This window comes from Balaenoptera borealis (assembly GCF_965194805.1).
Source record: "Balaenoptera borealis genome assembly, chromosome: 4".
Classification (NCBI taxonomy): domain Eukaryota; kingdom Metazoa; phylum Chordata; class Mammalia; order Artiodactyla; family Balaenopteridae; genus Balaenoptera; species Balaenoptera borealis.
Window position 1 is genome coordinate 58,280,780 of NC_138861.1, and position 19,435 is coordinate 58,300,214.

The 19,435-nt window shown below is 36.7% G+C and overlaps 2 protein-coding genes across 10 annotated transcripts in view; one reads left to right on the forward strand and one right to left on the reverse strand.

Annotated features, from left to right (window-relative positions):
• SHROOM3 (shroom family member 3) overlaps positions 1-19,435 on the reverse strand; it is a 533,396-nt gene that overhangs the window by 370,540 nt on the left and 143,421 nt on the right. The window lies entirely within an intron of this gene.
• CCDC158 (coiled-coil domain containing 158) overlaps positions 1-19,435 on the forward strand; it is a 102,616-nt gene that overhangs the window by 46,596 nt on the left and 36,585 nt on the right. For all 9 annotated transcript variants that reach the window (XM_082389323.1, XM_082389330.1, XM_082389325.1 and 6 more), the window contains 5 exons: positions 988-1,140; positions 3,186-3,298; positions 7,067-7,225; positions 8,599-8,691; positions 9,526-9,651. In XM_082389323.1, coding sequence (XP_082245449.1) covers positions 988-1,140; positions 3,186-3,298; positions 7,067-7,225; positions 8,599-8,691; positions 9,526-9,651 — 644 coding nt within the window. The remainder of the gene's footprint in view (positions 1-987; positions 1,141-3,185; positions 3,299-7,066; positions 7,226-8,598; positions 8,692-9,525; positions 9,652-19,435) is intronic.

Consider the following 19,435-nt stretch of genomic DNA (forward strand, 5'->3'; position numbering starts at 1 on the left):
GCAGACAATGTGGAGCCGGCAAAAGATATTAAGAGATTGATGTCATCAGATTTACATTTTAGAAGGACATTGTCAGCAGGTAAAGAGAGAAAGGCAAGCCTAAAGGAACAGAGGCCAACCAGTTAAGGAGGGTTCTGCTGTAGTCCCAGGGAAGGGTGATGAGAACTTGAACTGAGGCAGTGGCAGTGAGAAGGAGAGGAGAGGGAAGAATTAAGAATATTTTTGGAGATTGGAGGGACTGTATATGTGTTTCAGGTTTTAAATTTGCAGTATTGGGAGAACAATGATACCAACAGCTGAGAGAAGGAGACCAGGAGGGGTTGGCTTTCGGGCAGGAGGGTGAGACGCAGTCAGTGTGATACCGTTGGTCTGGGGGCACCAGGACATCCACATGGAAGTGTCTGGTTAGACAGAGTTAGATCTCAGCAGAGAGGTCTTGGCTCTGTTTGTTCCCTTTATATGTAAATCTATCTATCATATATAAATAGATAAATATAAATAAATAGTTGAATAAGTGTGTGTGTGTATGTGTGTGTGTGTGTGGGTGTGTGTGTATTCTTATGTATGAACAATGAATGCCGGGTATTTTGATAGTTACTGCAGATAAAAAAATCAGATAAGACACATGGCGGCCTCAGGTTACTTACCATGTGGTGGACATTTCATCTACCTACAGCTGGTGGTTAAATCTGTGTGGTAGATATGATTATCCAAGAAGGTTTAAGGTGAAATAGATGTGAGCCAATTATACTGGCTGGGAAAAAGCAGTAAATAATAAGTGGGTAAAGGAGGCAGATCCACCCAAGCAGATTAAAAAGAGTCAGATGTCTGGAAATGTGTGTGTACATCTAATTTCTGTAACAAATGCTGTAACTAAATGGAATCTCTTTCAGCTCTAAAATTCTGTGATCATTAATTACAAATAAAATATACTTTATAACAATGGAGTAGAAAAAATTAACTATTATTGATTATCACGTTGTACAGAGGACTATGAAGTCTTAAAAAGGAATTTTCGAAACAAAAGTGAAGAAATGGAAACTACTACAAATAAGCTGAAAATGCAATTAAAATCTGCACAATCTGAGCTAGAACAAACAAGAAATACATTAAAGTCAATGGAAGGATCTGATGGTCACGGTATGCTTTAGTAGATTTTTTCCTTTTGTTTTTAATTCCCTTGGTCTAGATTTATTAAAACACAAACCTAGATACATTGCCTTTCACCTCTTCACAGGGCAGCATGATGTGAGAGACATACAACAATAGGTATCACTGATGGGTGTTATATAGCAGTAGTTCTCAGGTTTTTTTTTTTTTTTGAGGGAAATTGCCATTTACTTAATTTAATCTTTAAGTATCTGAATCTTTCTTTTTCTGTAGCTATTTCAATAATTTCTAACAGACCTCAATGTCCATAAATGCCAGTTAATTGTTTTTAAGGAAGTGTTGATATAAATACAGGTTACCAATAATTTTCATTCAACACCTTATTTTTCACACGTTTATTATCTACATAAACTGTGTATCTGTGGCTAATTGTCAGCTCCCAATTCCTTCTCTGAGATGAAGATGGGAGGGAGCCCTGGGAGTTGAACTGCTAGGATGAGGGGTCCCTTCAACCACTTACCTGTTCCCTTTTCACCTTGCTGCCCATATTAATTCAGAGAGAGAAGGTTAGTTGCTGTTTCATATTATTCATATCATTGTTTGTATGGCTATGTTAGCTGACTGTAAGAATAAATATTTAACTAAAGCCTACCTTTTTTCTATTTCTCAGTATTTTTTCATGTCAAAGGATTTACGTCTGTGCTTACTTCAACAGCACATATACCAAAATTGGAAAGATACTGAAGGAGATTACCATGGCCCCTGCACAAAGATGGCACGCAAATTCTTGACGCGTCCATATTTTGTGCGGTTCTTGGCGATTCAGCTCTTTCTTCGCTGGTTAACACCAAGAAAATGGTGGGGCTTGGAGAGATGACTCCAGAGGCCCATCTGGGGTCTGTTCCCTTGTCCCCTCCACCAGACAGAGTCCCTCCTCAGTGTGCTCCGGGCCTCGCCACAACTGCCCCAGTCACATTACCATTGTTAAATTAACTAGGTAATCCTGTATTTGCTTTCGAATGCCTGTTTTCATTGATTAAGATCACCTTAAAACAAAAAATTTATTAAGAAAATTACCTTTGAAGGCCAACCATGATCCACTTAATCAGACCAAAATTCTTCAAAGTGGTGAGAAAGTGATGCAAATCAGTGTCCTGTGCCTGTATTAACCCTGTCTTTGACAGTTTAGCTATAAGAACTGTATCTTGTTAGGAAGAAGTCACACCTTTCATCCTCCAATAGTTTGTTTTTAAAGAATGGCACATTTTCTTTTTCTTGTTACCCTCTAAGCTCTAGCTGCACCTAACTCAAAGCAGTGGCATTTTCAAACCTCTTTTCTCAGCTGACTCCAAGAAACAACATAGGGTCTCTGACTTCGAATTTCCAAGCAAGGATGAGCTTTATTTATCTTTTCAGTGGCCTGCCTTAAGTATTCAGTGCCTACTGCCCGTCTAGAACATTCTCATCCTGTCACCAGTTTTAGTAAAATAATCACATATATGCTCGTATTGCCAGTATGACTTCTGAAACAGCAGTGAGTTCCAAGCACATGACGATAACCATGAGATTGGAAATTGAATCGTTTGTGATATCACTGGGATCTTTTAAAAGATCGCTAATAGTAGATGTCTTGCGTGGTATTTTATATATCAGTTTCTAGAAAAATTATTTTAGTAAAAATACTATATACATTTTTCATTTTATGACTGTATATATTTTGTGTGTATATATTTCCTATATGTGTAAGTATGAACTTGGTCAGCATTATTTATTACTGTTGGAGATACGGCAAATTATGATGGCCAATGAAATTAATTCTAACAAGGAATCACAAAACATCATCATTTATATACATTTCGGAGCTCAAAACCTCTGAGTAACTGCTGAAAATTGTTATATCCCAATATTGTGAAATCTGAAGACATTTTCTGTGAACACTTCCTTGAAACTGTCCAGGTGCCTTAGAGGAATCTTACCTGTCACCTTCTCATAATGTTTGACCATCAAATTATAGTCACCTCTCAAAATTTAGAAACTTTAGAAACTAAGATACAGTTTAGTTCCTTTTTTTCCAGCTATGAAAGTGGCAATGGGGATGCAAAAACAAATTACAGCGAAAAGAGGTCAGATAGATGCCCTTCAGAGCAAGATACAATTTTTAGAAGAGTCCATGGCAAATGCAAACAAGGTAAGTCTCTGTCCTTGGAATGGGGGAAGCCAATATGTTCACTCATTAGTAAACTACAACACGGAATAGGACGTAGCAGAGATACAAAGTATGATGGAAGAAAGACAAGAGTTTATTTCTGACAGAGAATGAGGAGAAAGTTCCTGAAGGAACATTTGAGCAGGACCTTGAAAGAGCTAGTATTTTTTTTTTTTTTGTAACTACTCTGGAATGAGTTTTATTTTATTTTATTGTTTTTTTCCTTGGTCCTCTTTTATTATTTTTTGCATGTATCTGTTCTTTTTTTAAAAATAAATAAATTTATTTATTTATTTATTTTTGGCTACGTTGGTTCTTCATTGCTGCCCATGGGCTTTCTCTAGTTGTGGCGAGCAGGGACTACTCTTCGTTGTGGTGCACGGGCTTCTCATTGAGGTGGCTTTTCCTGTTGTGGAGCACAGGCTTAGTTTCCTGTTGTGGGCTCTAGGCGTGTAGGCTTCAGTAGTTGTGGCGCACGGACTTAGTTGCTCTGCGGCATGTGGGATCTTCCCGGACCAGGGCTCAAACCCGTGTCCCCTTCATTGGCAGGCGGATTCTTAACCACTGTGCCACCAGGGAAGTCCCCATGTATCTATTCTTTTTCAAATTCTTTTCCTATTTTGGTTGTTACAGAATATTGAGCAGAGTTCCCTGTGCTATACAATACGTCCTTGTTGGTTATCTATTGTACTTTAAATACAGCAGTGTGTATATGTCAATCCCAAACTCCCAATCTATCCCTCCCCACGACCCTTCTGCCCAGTAACCCTAAGTTCGTTCTCTAAGTCTGTGAGTCTGTTTCTGTTTTGTAAATAAGTTCATTTGTATCATTTTCTTTAGATTCTGCATATAAGCGATATCATACGATATTTGTCTTTCTCTGTCTGACTTACTTCACTTAGTATGATAATCTCCAGGCCCATCCATGTTGCTGCAAATGACATTATTTCATTCTTTTTTATGGCTGAGTAATATTCCATTGTATAGACGTACCACATCTTCTTTATCCATTCATCTGTCGATAGACATTTAGGTTGCTTCCATGTCCTGGCTATTATTAACAGTGCTGCAGTGAACATTGGGACGCATGTATCCTTTCGAACAATGATTTTCTTTGGATATATGCCCAGGAGCGGGATTGCTGGATCATATGGTAGCTCTATTTTCAGTTTTTTAAGGAACCTCCATACTGTTCTCCATAGTGGCTGCACCAATTTACATTCCCACCAACAGTATAGGAGGGTTCTGTTTTCTCCACACCCTCTCCAGCATTTTATTGTTTGTAGATTTTTTGATGATGGCCATTCTGACTGGTGTGGGGTGATATCTCATTGTAGTTTTGATTTTTATTTCTCTAATAATTAGTGACGTTGAACATCTTTTCATGTGCCTCTTGGCCATCTGTACGTCCTCTCTGGAGAAATGTCTGTTTAGGTGTTCTGCCCATTTTTTTTGATTGGGTTGTTTGTTTTTATGATATTAAGCCGCATGAGCTGTTTGTAAATTTTGGAGACGAATCCTTTGTCGGTCACATCATTTGCAATATTTTCTCCCATTCTGTGGGTTGTTTTTTTGTTTTGTTTGTGGTTTCCTTTGCTGTGCAAAAGCTTTTGAGTCTAGTTAGGTCACATTTGTTTATTTTTGTTTTTATTTCCATTACTCTGGGAGACGGATCAAAAAAGATATTGCTGCAATTTATGTCAGAGTGTTCTTCCTATGTTTTCCTCTAAGAGTTTTATAGTGTCTGGTCTTACATTTAGGCCTTTAATCCATTTTGAGTTTATTTTTGTGTATAGTGTTAAAGAATGTTCTAATTTCATTTTTTTTACATGTAGCTGTCCAAGAGCTAATATTTTAACTGCAAGAAGTAGGCAAAAGGATATTCGTGGTAGAGAGACGGAATGGTTATAAACAAAGCATATTCAGTTCTGCTCTAATGCAACATATGTGTTACTGAAATCACCACGCTATGCAAAAGTGTGCAATAAAAACCACCATGGGGCTCATCAGAACAGTTGGATTAGGAGCACCACACTAATGAACTTCATCAGTGACAAAAGAAAAATAGGAACCTAATGAAAATGGTAACACAGTTTTACACATGTTAAATGGTTAAGAGATACATAAATACTACAATTAGGATGGCCCTTTATCTTAAAAAAGACCTGAAGTTTACTTGTGCATTGAAGAACTGCAGCGTGGGAGTTGTTAAGAAGGGGTAGAAGGTGGGTTTCCTGTAACACAGGATGTGCATGGACATAGCTCATAACCCAAGGTAAACTGAGGGAGCTGATAGTTGTTTGAAGAGTGTGTATGTATGCTTCTTGTGTATTTCTGTTCAGCTCTGTTTAGCTGGGTGCTGTTTTCTGCATTGACCCTGTATTTCTCATAAATGAAACTGTGCATAAGTAGATGTGAAATTTGTGTTATACTCAAATGTTCCCTGATAACCTCAATCACTTTGGAACAAATTTGCACTTTTAGAAGAAGAGTTATAACAGAACTGACTGTAATGGGGATGAGAAGGTAAACAGCATAAGCAGAAAATAAGGGCAACTAAAATAATTGCTTTCCCCATACCGAAAATGCTGAAATACTTTTTTTAGAATGAGGCTAAATATTAACAAATATGTACATACATTTGTGCCTACCCCTCATCATATGGACTTATTTATTTCCTGTGCTTTTGTTCTTTCCCACTTTTTTCTCCCCTCCATTTCTTATCCTAAATTTGTTCTTTTCTTTTTCTTCTTCCATTATTTGCCTATTTGGAACCTAAAGCAGGGCTTATCCTCATCCTCCCCAAGGGTACTTAGGGCAGTAAGAGGTTACTGCCTGCTGTCACCAGAAACACCTGCACCCAGTAAAGGAAGGTGTTCATCAAAGCTCAATGACATTCCCCTCAAACGGGAAGGAGGCAGCTTGAAAAATTAATCCTTCTTTCTTTCTGCAGCCTCTTCTGCCTAACTCATCAGAAAAGGAAAAACTATTTGTATCCAAAATGTGTATTACAGTGGTGATACCTACTACCTTGTTTACATTAAACATTTTCTCTATGAAAATAATATACATATAGAAAGAAATATAAACTCAGTAAGTTCAGGTTTATATTTTAACTTGATTACTATGCATTTGTTCTTTTCTACCCATTTCATGATGTATTTTAAAGGAATGAACTAATTTTAATGAAATTTTGTTAGATACCAAAGATTCTCCATAAGTTTATCAGTAAGCTCATTCTCATCACTGGATCACAGTGACTTTGAGGACAGGAGCTGTGTGTCCTATTTCTTTTTATGCCAGAGGGTCTACAGTAGGCATTTGTGAAATTAATATTTAACCATTTGTGAAATTAATATTCAACCTTGAAACAAAATAGAAAACCCATAAAGATTTCAAATACGTGTGTCCTCTTTAAATCTCTTGTGTCATTTTAAAGAAGTTTCAATTTGATTTGGTGTGTGATTACTCAATCTCAATTCACCACAACACTGTCTCTTTTTATGACAGCACAGTTATTACATACTTCATAGGTTTTATCAAAGATTTAATAAGCCTAGAAAGAAGTAGTAAACTAGTAGTGATAAAAATGAGAGAGAACATGGTAACATAATTCTAGCAGCTCCCAACTCCAATCCATAAACAATTAAGCTATAGTTCAGATCTTTACATCATAGTTTTAGATTTCCATCACATCTCAGCATCTACATCAGCATATTATTTCTGATATTTGCTCCTCTGTAATTGTAGGAAAAGCATTTTCTAAAAGAAGAAAAGACAAAATTAAGCCAGGAATTGAGTACTGTTGCAACAGAGAAAAACAAGATGGCGGGAGAACTAGAAGTCCTACGATCTCAGGAACGCCGATTGAAAGAAAAGGTTGCTAATATGGAAGTTGCTCTTGATAAGGTGGTTATTAACTAAATATTTAAAATAGTTATCAACTAAATAGTTATTAACCAAGTAGAATTGTTCTGAATGAAAGCTCCATGTTGATAGGAACCAAATCTGTCAAACTGTATTGTATCCCAGTCACCTCACACAAGAAAAAAACTGTATCCTGTACAGAAGGCTGAGCTTTAAAAACGTAGTCATGATGCATACTTTTTACAAAATTATCTTTTTTTCTGGCTAACAGGTCACAAGAGCAGTAAGATATAAGGTGTAAGATGCTCCTGGTATCCTTCGTGACCTGAATAACTAAAAATACCACCAATCTAACTTACCATCAAAGAAGGACTTGAATACTAGGTAGAATATAGTCTGTTAATAATATCCATACAGAGATAAAGTAATGCTAACATCTGGCACTTTGTGGAGTTCAAAAAGTGCAGGTAGGGAGCTTCCCTGGTGGTACAGTGGTTAAGAATCTGCCTGCCAATGCAAGGGACACAGGTTCGAGCCCTGGCCTGGGAAGATCCCACATGCTGCGGAGCAACTAAGCCCGTGCACCACAACTACTGAGCCTGCGCTCAAGAGCCCACAAGCCACAACTACTGAGCCCATGTGCCACAACCACTGAAGCCTGCGCGCCTAGAGCCTGTGCTCTGCAACAACAGAAGCCACGACAGTGAGAAGCCTGTGCACCGCAACAAAGAGTAGCCCCTGCTCACCGCAACTAGAGAAAGCCCGCACACAGCAACGATGACCCAACACAGCCAAAAATTAAAAAAAAAAATTAATTAATTAATTAATTAAAAAAAAAAGAAAAGAAAGTGCAGGTAGGGAACACAGCTTGAAGAATGAGAAGGATCAATGATGACACTGTATTTGTCATTGCCATTTATTGTAGAGAAGTAAATCTCTCTTTGTGTCACCTGAAAACTCTGGAAGCCTAAAAATATACCAAGACTAGTCATTGATTCTTGAGAAATCAGAGCCTTCATGGTAATAGAAAATGACCTTTGATCCCACCTATTCAAACTTAGGTCTTAGAACATGATATATTGACTCAATGAATTTCAGTTGTGGTTATTTTTATAGAAATGTTTTTGCATTGCTAAAGCTGTTTGCTCATTTCATCCTTAGTTCATTCATTCTTTTGAGTGCCCTCCACATACTAAATGCCATGTAGATGCTGGGGCTACAGAGGATAAAGACATGGCCTTCAATTACTCTCAAGTTTTCTGAATAAAACAGATAAATAAATAGATAAATGTAATACCGTGTGCCAAGAACAGGGGAAGTTTCCTTGAAGAGATGGTGACTCTGCATTTATACATTAATAAAATAAAATTGCATAAAGGATGGAGGATAAACCACATGTGGTTGCTTGATTGTAGGCATCTTTGCAGTTTGCAGAATGTCAAGATATAATACAGCGTCAGGAACAAGAATCTGTGCACCTAAAACTTCAACACACTTTGGATGTAAAAGTAAGATCTTTTTTCATCAAAAATAGTAGTTTAAGCAAAAATTATGCCTTGGTTTGATATACTTTCATATTTTCCCCATGTACTTTAGATACATTCAAGTGTACTTTTAACATTATCTAATATTAGCGATTATAAAATCTGTACATTGTACAGATTATACCTATCCTTTTCATATATAGTAACAAATTGAAGCACCATGCTTTATGTTAAGTCTATACTGAATGAGGGAAACATAGAAGTACCTACCTTGGGGAACCAGAGGTTTGTATACAGGAGGTCAAGTATGTTTGGCTTGTTTGGAGAGTAGAAAAATGATGTAATTTGCATGACAAAACATGTGTTCTTTAAAAATAGATTTTTCCACTGGAGTATATGTCTGTTTTTCAAGTATATTTTAAAGTTGCAGACTTACTTTAAAGTCTCAATACTGGATATTTTCACAGGCAAGAGCACTCCATAGTTGGAGAGGATCTTTCTCAGTAGTCAGAAGTAGTGTGGAGTGTTTGGCAAAGTTAGAAACCAACATAGTAGAAGTCAGAAGTCGTGTGGAGTGTTTGGCAAAGTTAGAAACCAACGTAGTAGCATCCCATCTGAGATATCTTTTCACATCTGGAATGATTTTATCCATCAGAAGTGTGAAGGCATCTTCCTAAGCCCATGATTAGTCCCCAAAGAGTAACATACACCAGAATCATCTTGCTTAATACTTTAGCTTAAAACTTTGTAGAAGTTCAACATGTAAGACTGAAATTATATTTGCAAAAATACATTTTGATTTAACAATTCTCACTGTACGTTGACAGTTATTTTGCTCACATGTATATTGTCTTCCAGGAACTTAAGGGCCCTGGATACACCTCCAATTCTTCTGTGAAACCACGCCTTCTACAGCCGTCATCTGCTGCCCATTCTCATTCTAATGTACCATCTTCCCAGTCTGCAGCCAGCTTCCTATCTCATGTAGGTAACTAGTCTTATAGTCTAATCACACATGAAATCACACATGAAAATCAATTTCATTAGTTAATAGTCCTATTGTACGTATAGCAACAGGGTTGCTAGTAACCTACCAGTTATCCTGCTTACGCATTTAAATGAAAAGCATGCACTGCAGAATGAAAAAGTTGAAATGGACTCTTTTCACACACATGAGTTATGTGCACTGATAAACTAGCTATCACACAGCAAGTAACATTCTATCAAACAAAAGAATATTATTAATATTAGAAGTTAACATGGTTCTCTCTGGAGACTGGAACTTGGAGGTGGGCAGAGGAAGAGAAGGAGACTGCTGCTTTTTGTTTTAAGTGTTATAAAATCACTTTACCTTTAAAACTATATGCAGGTTACATTGATAAAAATTAAATTAAACCGCTCTCCCCATGAAGCAAACAACAAACATAACAAAGAACATTTGACCAGGAGTCACTGGGACTTAAGATGTGTCTCTAACTACTTTGTGTGCCCTTGGATACTGAGTTAAATATATTGTTCCTTTTCACCTCTAATGAGGAGTCTGGACTATAGATCATCTCTAGGGTTTTCTAGAAGATCAACTCTGAAATTCCATGACTTTTCTTTAGCCAAAATCCAGCCTAGTAATACATAGACTGTACTTGATTATAAAGAATCTCATCCATCACTGAAAAAATACTAGTCATAAGTCTATTAAATTTAAAACTTTAATTGTAATTCTAACAGCAGTAATGAAGTGTATTATCTAAATAGACTGTTAAGCATGTTTTATACAATTTCTTCCCTTAAAAATGTTTATTATATAATTTTACACATTAAATGTAACATACATTCTTTGTTTTATTCACTGATGTGTTCCAAGCACCTGGAACAGTATCTAGCATGTGGTAAGTATTCAGTACATATTTGTCTAATGGGTGAATGAATTCATTGTAAAATACTGTGTTCAGGTTTTCATTGTTTCTACTGACAAGTCAGTTTTAAGTCTTATTGTCACTTTTTGGGAGGTACTTTTTTTCTCTAACCACTTTAAAGATTTTCTCTTTGTTTTGGTTTAAGCAGTTTGACTGTGATGTGCCTATGTGTAGTCTTCTTTATATTTATCTTTCTTGGGGCTCACTGATCTTCCTGGATGTGTGGATTGATATCTTTCATTGATTTTGGAAAATGTTTATCTTTTATATTCTTGACTATTTTGTCTGCCCCATTCTCTTGTTTCCTTCTGAGACTTGTACTATTAAGTAACTTTATTTTTTAAATTGGTATGTGATAACTCCATTATCTGAATCCCCTATGAACTTGTGACCATTGTTTCTCTTGGTTTCTAGTCATATTTTTGTCTGCTCTTTTTGCTGCCTTTTTTTCAAGACTATTTTTTAGAGCAGTTTTAGATTCACACCAAAATTGAAAAGAAGATACAAAGATTTCCCATATACTCCCTGCCCTCACACATGCACAGCCTCCGCATTATCAACATCGTTCACCAGAATGGTGTGTTATCAAGGATGAACCTACATCGACACATCATAATCACCCAAAGTCCACAGTTTACCTTGGGGTTTGCTCTTGGCGTGGTACATTCTATGGATTTGGACAAATGTTTATACATAGGTCATAATTGACATATATCCATCATTTTCATATCATACAAAGTATATTCACTTTCCTAAAAGTTCTGCCTTCCCCCCATTCCACCCCTGGCAACCATTGATCTTTCTATTGTCTCCCAGTTTTACCTTTTCCAGAATGTCATTGAGTTGGAATCATACAGTATGTAGCCTTTTCAGATTGGCTTCTTTCACTTAGTAATATGTATTTAAGATTCCTCCATGTCTTTTCATGGCTTGATAGTTCATTTCTTTTTAGCACTGAATATTCATTGTCTGGATGTACCACAGTTTATCTGTTCATCTACTAAAGGGCACCTTGGTTGCTTCCAAAGTTTGGTGATTGTGAATAAAGCTGCTATAAACATCCATGTGCAGGTTTTCATGTGGACATGTTTTCAACTCCTTTGGGCAAATATCAAGAGCATGATTGCTGGGTCATATGGTAAGAATCTGTTTAGTTTTGTGAGAAACTACCAAACTGTCTTCCAAGGTGGCTGTACCATTTTACACTCCCACTAGCTGTGAATGAGAGTTCCTCTTGTTCCACAGCCTCGCCAGCATTTGGCAGAGATTATATAATCCAGTGGTTTCCTGAGAATGGGTGCATTTCATTCATTAAGTGTTTTAAAACTTTGCATGTCTGAAAATACCTTTATTCTTCACTTACATTTGATTGATGTGCAAAATGTTGTTGCTCTTGTGCCATTTTTATTCCAGGGCTTTTGTATGTGACCTGTTTGTTTCTCAAAGCTTTTAGAGTCTTTTCTTTACGTCTGGTATTCATTTCAGGGTGATCTCTGCTGGGGGTCTTTTTCCCTTCATTGTGCAGGCTCTTATGTTCTTCTTCTCTGAAATTTTCTTGTGTCATTTATTTGATCATTTTCTTCCTTCACTTTTTCAGTTCTCTCTTTCTAGAATTCCTGTTAAGTCACCTATTAAGCCTTCTGGATTTATTCTCTAATCTCCTTTAATTTTGACTTCCAATTTCCATCTCCTCATATTTTATTCCCACCTTCTGGGAAAACTCCTCAACTCTATCTTCCAAACATCTGTTGAATTTTTTTTCTGATATCATGTATTTTAAAAAATTTCCAGGAGCCTTTTCTGTTTTTTAAATCTTCTCTTTATATAGTTTCATGTTCTTTTGTGGATGTGGTACTTCCTCATTTCCGTTTAAGGATATTAATATCAGTTTTTCAATAATTTCTTCTGTTACCTGAATTATTGCCATTTCTTTGAATTCATTTTTTTTCTGTTTGTTCTGATGTCTGTCTTTCATGTTGGAGATTTTCCTTCACTGTTTGGTGATCATTGGCTGTCCATTCATATTTAAGACTGAGGCCCTAAAAAGCCAATGAAAAGCACTTTGTAAGGTTCACAGGATTTGTTAGCTAGTAGGTGGTTAGGTATTACTTTTGAACTGAGGGATCCAAAAATTATCTTAGTTTTTTTTCTTGGTCCTGTTAATTCCCTTAAAGAGCGATTGTCTTACTACAGACTTGTAGATATAAATCTATCCGCCAGTATTCTGAGAGGTGAGTGGGGCAGGGAATCTGGGGTATCTATATATCTATAAATCTTACTTTATGCTTATATTTTCAGTTTGCAACCTTACTCCTGCCATGCCAGATATCCTTTTGGAGCCTCAAGTCCTTTGGTTCAACCTCACCCAGAGACTAAGCCTCTAAATGTATTTAGGGGAAAAGAACGAATTATTACCTGACTACATGGGGAGTACACCTGGTATTCTCACAGCTTCTACCATAAACTTTTAGCCAGTCCTCCCATTTTGCTGCCCTGTCCCTTACCCTGGCCTTTAGAAATACACAAGGCCTCCATTTCCTGAGTCTTTCTGGAATACTCTGAGGCAGAGCAGCTTGCTGCTTCCTGGCTACTTCTGTGCAGGTACTTGATGTTTTACCTTTTTTTTTTTTTTTTTAAATTAATTAATTAATTTATTTATTTTTGGCTGTGTTGGGTCTTCGTTTCTGTACGAGGGCTTTCTCCAGTTGCGGTGAGCGGGGGCCACTCTTCATCGCGGTGCGCGGGCCTCTCACTGTCGCAGCCTCTCCCGTTGCGGAGCACAGGCTTCAGACGCGCAGGCTCAGTAGTTGTGGCTCACGGGCTTAGTTGCTCCGCGGCATGTGGGATCTTCCCAGACCAGGGCTCAAACCCGTGTCCCCTGCATTGGCAGGCAGATTCTTAACCACTGCGCCACCAGGGAAGCCCTAGCTTTCTTTATTCTACTAAATTAATTATGAATTACCTATTTGCTTTCCATCTCCCAAAATTTTATCATCATTACTCCTCTAATGTTATCTCTCCTTTCCTCTTTATCCTTGTTAATTTCTTTAGTGTCATTTTAGTGGGGCTTCAGATAGAGCAAAACTAAATGCCAAGTTTTACGTTTAAAAGTAGAATATTTCGGGCTTCCCTGGTGGCACAGTGTTTGAGAATCTGCCTGCCAATGCAGGGGACACGGGTTCGAGCCCTGGTCTGGGAAGATCCCACATGCCGTGGAGCAACTGGGCCCGTTGGGCCCGTGAGCCACAATTACTGAGCCTGCGCGTCTGGAGCCTGTGCTCCTCAACGAGAGAGGCCACGATAGTGAGAGGCCTGCGCACCGCGATGAAGACTGGCCCCCGCTTGCCACAGCTGGAGAAAGCCCTGGAACAGAAACGAAGACCCAACACAGCCATAAATAAAATAAATAAATAAAATTTTAAAAAAAACAAGAATATTTCTATGTGCTTTGTTCTGCATTGCCCCTTCATTTATCTCGTTTCATTTTAGTCTTTTTGTTCCATGATTCTAACAATAGTGATTACTTACTGAACACCAGGCACTGTGCAGCATACTTTCTATAGATTATATAATTTATTCCTCACAACCACCCACACGAGATAAGTGCTGTTATTATACTTATTTTACAGAGGAGGAAACTGAGGCTTGGAGAAGCTAAGTGACTTACAGAGTTCACACTCCAAAAACCCAGTTGTGCCAACACTTAACCAAGATAGCCTGAGCTTAGAACCTGTCTCCTTAGCCAGTTATACTGTACTGATTCTCTACACCACACTGTTGAATGCTGTTTATAAACAAAATAAATGGATGATGACATAAATAGATACTCTACCTGAACAAATAGTGTATTTCATTAGGTCTTTGTGAATGAGTATTATACCATTTTGGAGGTACAAAGGCATTAAAAAGTATCCAATTGATTGCCCTAGTTTTAACAGGTGAGAAAATGGTAGAACCAGAAAAATTATATTATGTGATTTGATCCAAGCTCAAACACCAAGAACATGTATATATGTATGTGTATCTAAATACATACCTACACAGACAGACACATACACACAAATAATTGGTAGCTTGACATAGAAGATTTTAGATGAAAGTTTCAGATAAAGGCTATTGTAGCATATAAAAATAAAATATTTCCAGAATCATATAATTTATTTTGTTTATATATCAGATTCCATACACATGCACTGTAATTTGTGCTAGCTGTGCTTGATCTTTGTCATTGAAGTACCCATGATGTGAGCAAGATTTTCAGCAACACTTTGTAACTTTTGTCTTATTTCCTACTCACCCATTTTTAGTATACAATATAAACAATATGTTTATATTCTAAACAGGATATTTATATTCCATTTTTATTACCGCCTTCTGACAGGAACATAAGTATTATAGGAGATGGATTTGGTCAGACATTCTCAAAATAGAATAGTCTAATTCAAACTGAATGAGATCAAGCTTTTATTTTTAGCTTTTACATTCATCTTCTATCTTTGGAGAATGGAGCTAGGAGGAGTTGAGAAGCACACATTCTCCCTAGACATTACTTATCTTACATTATAACTCATAAGTTTGCCTGTAATGGACTCAAGGCCATTAGAGAGAACAGTATTTGGGGAAGATGGAGGTACATTAGAGAGATAATTTGCAAGGTATTTTGGAAACAAATTTAACATAAACTGATTTCAGAGTCAAAATATAATAGGAAGCTAATCAAATCACAAAATAAACCTTAAGTTTAACAACAACAGTATAAGCTTATATTCTTCCCTTGAAACCAAAAAAGCTTGTAGAAGTTTTAACTTGAAAATGTATGTCCCCTAGCAATAGCCTTAATGTGTATCCTAAGGGTCAGAGATTGGAGTGAGAGAGAGCAAGATTCTTTGACGGGCTCCAGTAACTTCAGGAAGAGCTTATATGTAGCTATTTCTTTACCAGCCAGACAGGAGTCATATGTAAAGAATGTTTTTAAATTATTCATTTCCTAGCTATTTTCTAATTTTTAAAAGTGTATTTTGCTCATGTTATAAATCAAAATATGTTCCATATGAATCAAACAGCAAAAGTATTAAAAATGAATCAGTGAAAGTATTACAAGATTTATAAACATTAAAAGGAACGATTGGGACTTCCCTGGTGATGCAGAGGTTAAGAATCCACCTGCCAATGCAAGGGACACGGGTTCGAGCCCTGGTCTGGGAAGATCCCACGTGCCGCGGAGCAACTAAGCCTGTGCGCCACAACTACTGAGCCTGCACTCTAGAGCCCACAAGCCACAACTACTGAGCCTGCTCGCCTAGAGCCCGTGCTCCGCAACAAGAGAAGCCACCGCAATGAGAAGCCCACACACTGCAATGAAGAGTAGCCCCCGCTTGCTGCAACTAAAGAGAGCCTGCGCACAGCAACAAAGACCCAACACAGCCAAAATTAATTAATTAATTAATTAATTAAAAAAGAACGATTGATTATTTTGAGTAAATAAAACTTAAATCACAAAACCACCAGAAACAAAATCAAAATGAAATCACAAACTAGAAAAATATTTCTAATAAAGGGTTAATGTATATAATATAGAGAGTTTTTACATACCCAGATGAAGATAGCATATACTCTAAAAGAAAAGTGTACTAAAGATATGGATACAAAATTCACATAAGAAATGCATATAGTCAATAAACATGAAAAATGTTCAAACTCATTTATAAACAAATAATAATTGCTGCATATTAATGCAAAACTAACAATTTTGCATATAAAATGGTCAAATGGTAATGGGAAGGGTGCAGCATAATGGCCACTCTTGTATCATACCTTACTGATAAAGATATAAATTGATATGATTTTATGTTGTCATTTTTGCTTCCAAAGTTCACGGTTTCTTTTTTTTTCTTTTTAAATTACTAGACTTTTTTTAGGGTAGTTTTAGCTTTACAGAGAATTGAGCAGAAAGTTTAGAGAGCTCCCATAGACTCCCTTTGCCCTCCCCCTCCCTCCCCCCAGTTTCTCCTATTACCAATATCTTGCATTAGTGTGGTACATTTGTTACAACTGATAAGCCAATATTGATACATTATTATTAACTAAAGTCTATAATTTACATTGGGGTTCACTCCTTGTACATGCTGTGGGTTTTGACATATATATGATGGTGTGTATTGACCATTATAGTATTATACAAAATAGTTTCACTGCTCTAAAAATGCCCTGTGTTTCACCTGTTCATCTGTTCTCCCCTTCCCCTGAACCCCTGGCAACCAGTGATCTTTTTACTCTCTTTGTAGTTTTGTCTTTTCCAGAATATCATATAATTGGAATCATATAGTGTATAGTCTTTTCAGATTGGCTTCTTTCACTTAGCAATATGCTTGCAAGATTCCTTCATATCTTTTCATCCCTTAGTAGCTAATTTCTTTTTCACTGAATAATATTCCATAGTATGGATGTACCACAGTTTTTTTATCCATTCACCTATTGAAGGATATCTTGATTGCTTCCAAGTTTTGGCAGATTATGAATAAATCTATGTGCAGATAAACATCTATGTGCAGGTTTTGCACAGACATAAGTTTTCAACTCTGTTAGGTAAATACTACAGAGCATGATTGCTGCATTGTATAGTAAGAGCATGTTTAGTTTTGTAAGAAACTACGAAACTGTCTTCCAAAGAGGCTGTACCATTTTGTAATCTCACCAGCAGTGAATAAGAGTTCCTGTTGCTCCCCTTCCTTGACAACATTTGGTGTTGTCAGTGTTTGGATTTTAGCCATTTTAATAGGAATGTAGTGTAGTATGATATCTTGTTGTTTGACTTGGAAATTCCTTAATGAAATACAATGTTGAGCCTATTTTCATATGTTTATTTACCATATACATATTTTCTATGGTGAGATGTCTGTTCCAAACTTTTACCCATTTTTTAAATGGGCATTTAAAAATTTTTCTTATTGTTGAATTTTAAGAGGTTCTTTTTTGGGGTGTATTTTGGTTACCAGTCTTTTATCAGTTATGTGTTTTGAAAAGATTTTCTGCCAGTCTGTGGTTTATATTTCCATTTTTTAAAATATTATCTTTCACAAAGAAAAGTTTTTAAGGTTAATAAAGTACAATTTACTGATATTTTTCTTTCATGGATCATGCTTTTGATATTGTATCTAAAAAGTCATCACTAAACCTAAGGTCATCTAAATTTTCTCCTATATTATCCTCTAGGAGTTTTATAGTCTGGAATTTTACATTTAGGTCTGTGATTCACTTTGAGTTAATTTTTGTGGAAGATATAAGGTCTGCATCTAGATTCATTTTTTTCTGCATGTGGATGTCCAGTTTTTCCAGCACCACTAGTTGAAAATAGTGCCTTTTCTCTATTGAATTACCTTTGCTCTTTTGTTGAAGATCAGTTGGCTATATTTGTGTGGGACTGTTTCTGGGATCTTTATTTTATTCTGTTCCATCAGTCTATTTGTCTGTTCTCTTACCAGTACCACACTGTCTTATTACAGTAAATCTTTTTTTTTTTAATTTTTATTTATTTATTTATTTATTTTTGGCTGTGTTGGGTCTTCGTTTCTGTGCATGGGCTTTCTCTAGTTGCGGGGAGTGGGGGCCACTCTTCATCGCGGTGCGCGGGCCTCTCACTGTCGCGGCCTCTCTTGTTGCGGAACAGAAGCTCCAGACGCGCAGGCTCAGCAGTCGTGGCTCATGGGCCTAGTTGCTCCGCAGCATGTGGGATCCTCCCAGACCAGGGCTTGAACCCGTGTCCCCTGCACTGGCAGGCAGACTCTCAACCACTGCGCCACCAGGGAAGCCCTGCAGTAAATCTTGAACTTGGATAGTGTCAATTCTCCAACTTTGTTCACCTTCACTATTGTCTTAGCTCTTCTGGGGTTTTTGCCTTCCCATATAAACATTAGAATCAGTTTGTCAATATAAACAAAATTTAAAGAATTATTGGGGTTTTGATTAAGATTGTATTTAATTCATAAATCAGGTTGGAAAAAACTGGTATCTTAACAATATTGGGTCTTCTTATCAATGAACATGGAATATCTCTCCATTTATTTAGCTCTTCTTTGATTTCTTACATCAGAATTTTGTAGTGTTACTCATGTAGATCTTGTACATACTTTGTTAGATTTATACCTAGGAATTCTATATCTTTGGTACTAATGTGAATGGTATTGTGTTTTTAATTTTAAAATCCATTGTTCATTGCTCTTATACAGCAATTGACTTTTGTATACTAACCTTGTTTCCTGACACCTTGCAATAATTTCTTATTTGTTCCGGGAGTTTTCTTGTTACTGTTGTTGATTCTTTGGGATTTTCTACATAGCGAATCATGTCATTTGTGAAGAAAGACAGTCATTTCTTCCTTTGCAAATCTGTACACCTTTTGTTTCCTTTTTTTTCTTTTTATTTCATTAACTATGACTTCCAATATGATGTTGAACAGAACTGATGAGAAGGGACATTCTTGCCTAGTTTTTGACATTAGCAAGATAGCATCTAACTTCTCCCCATTAAGTGTGCTGTTAGCTGTAGGGTTTTTGTATGTGTTCTTTATCAAATTGAGGAAGTTCCCTGCTATTCCTAGTTTACTGAGAGGTTTTTTCCCTTTCAAGACTATAAATAATTATTTTTTAATTGAAATATAGTTGATTTACAACATTGTGTTACTTTCAGATGTACAGCATAGTGATTCAGTATTTTTGCAGATTATATTCCATTATAGGTTACTATGAGATAATGGGTATAATTCCCTCTGCTATACAGTATATCCTTGTTGCTTATCTGTTTTATATATAGTAGTTAATCTCATACCCCTGATTTGTCCCTTCCCCATCCCTCTTCCC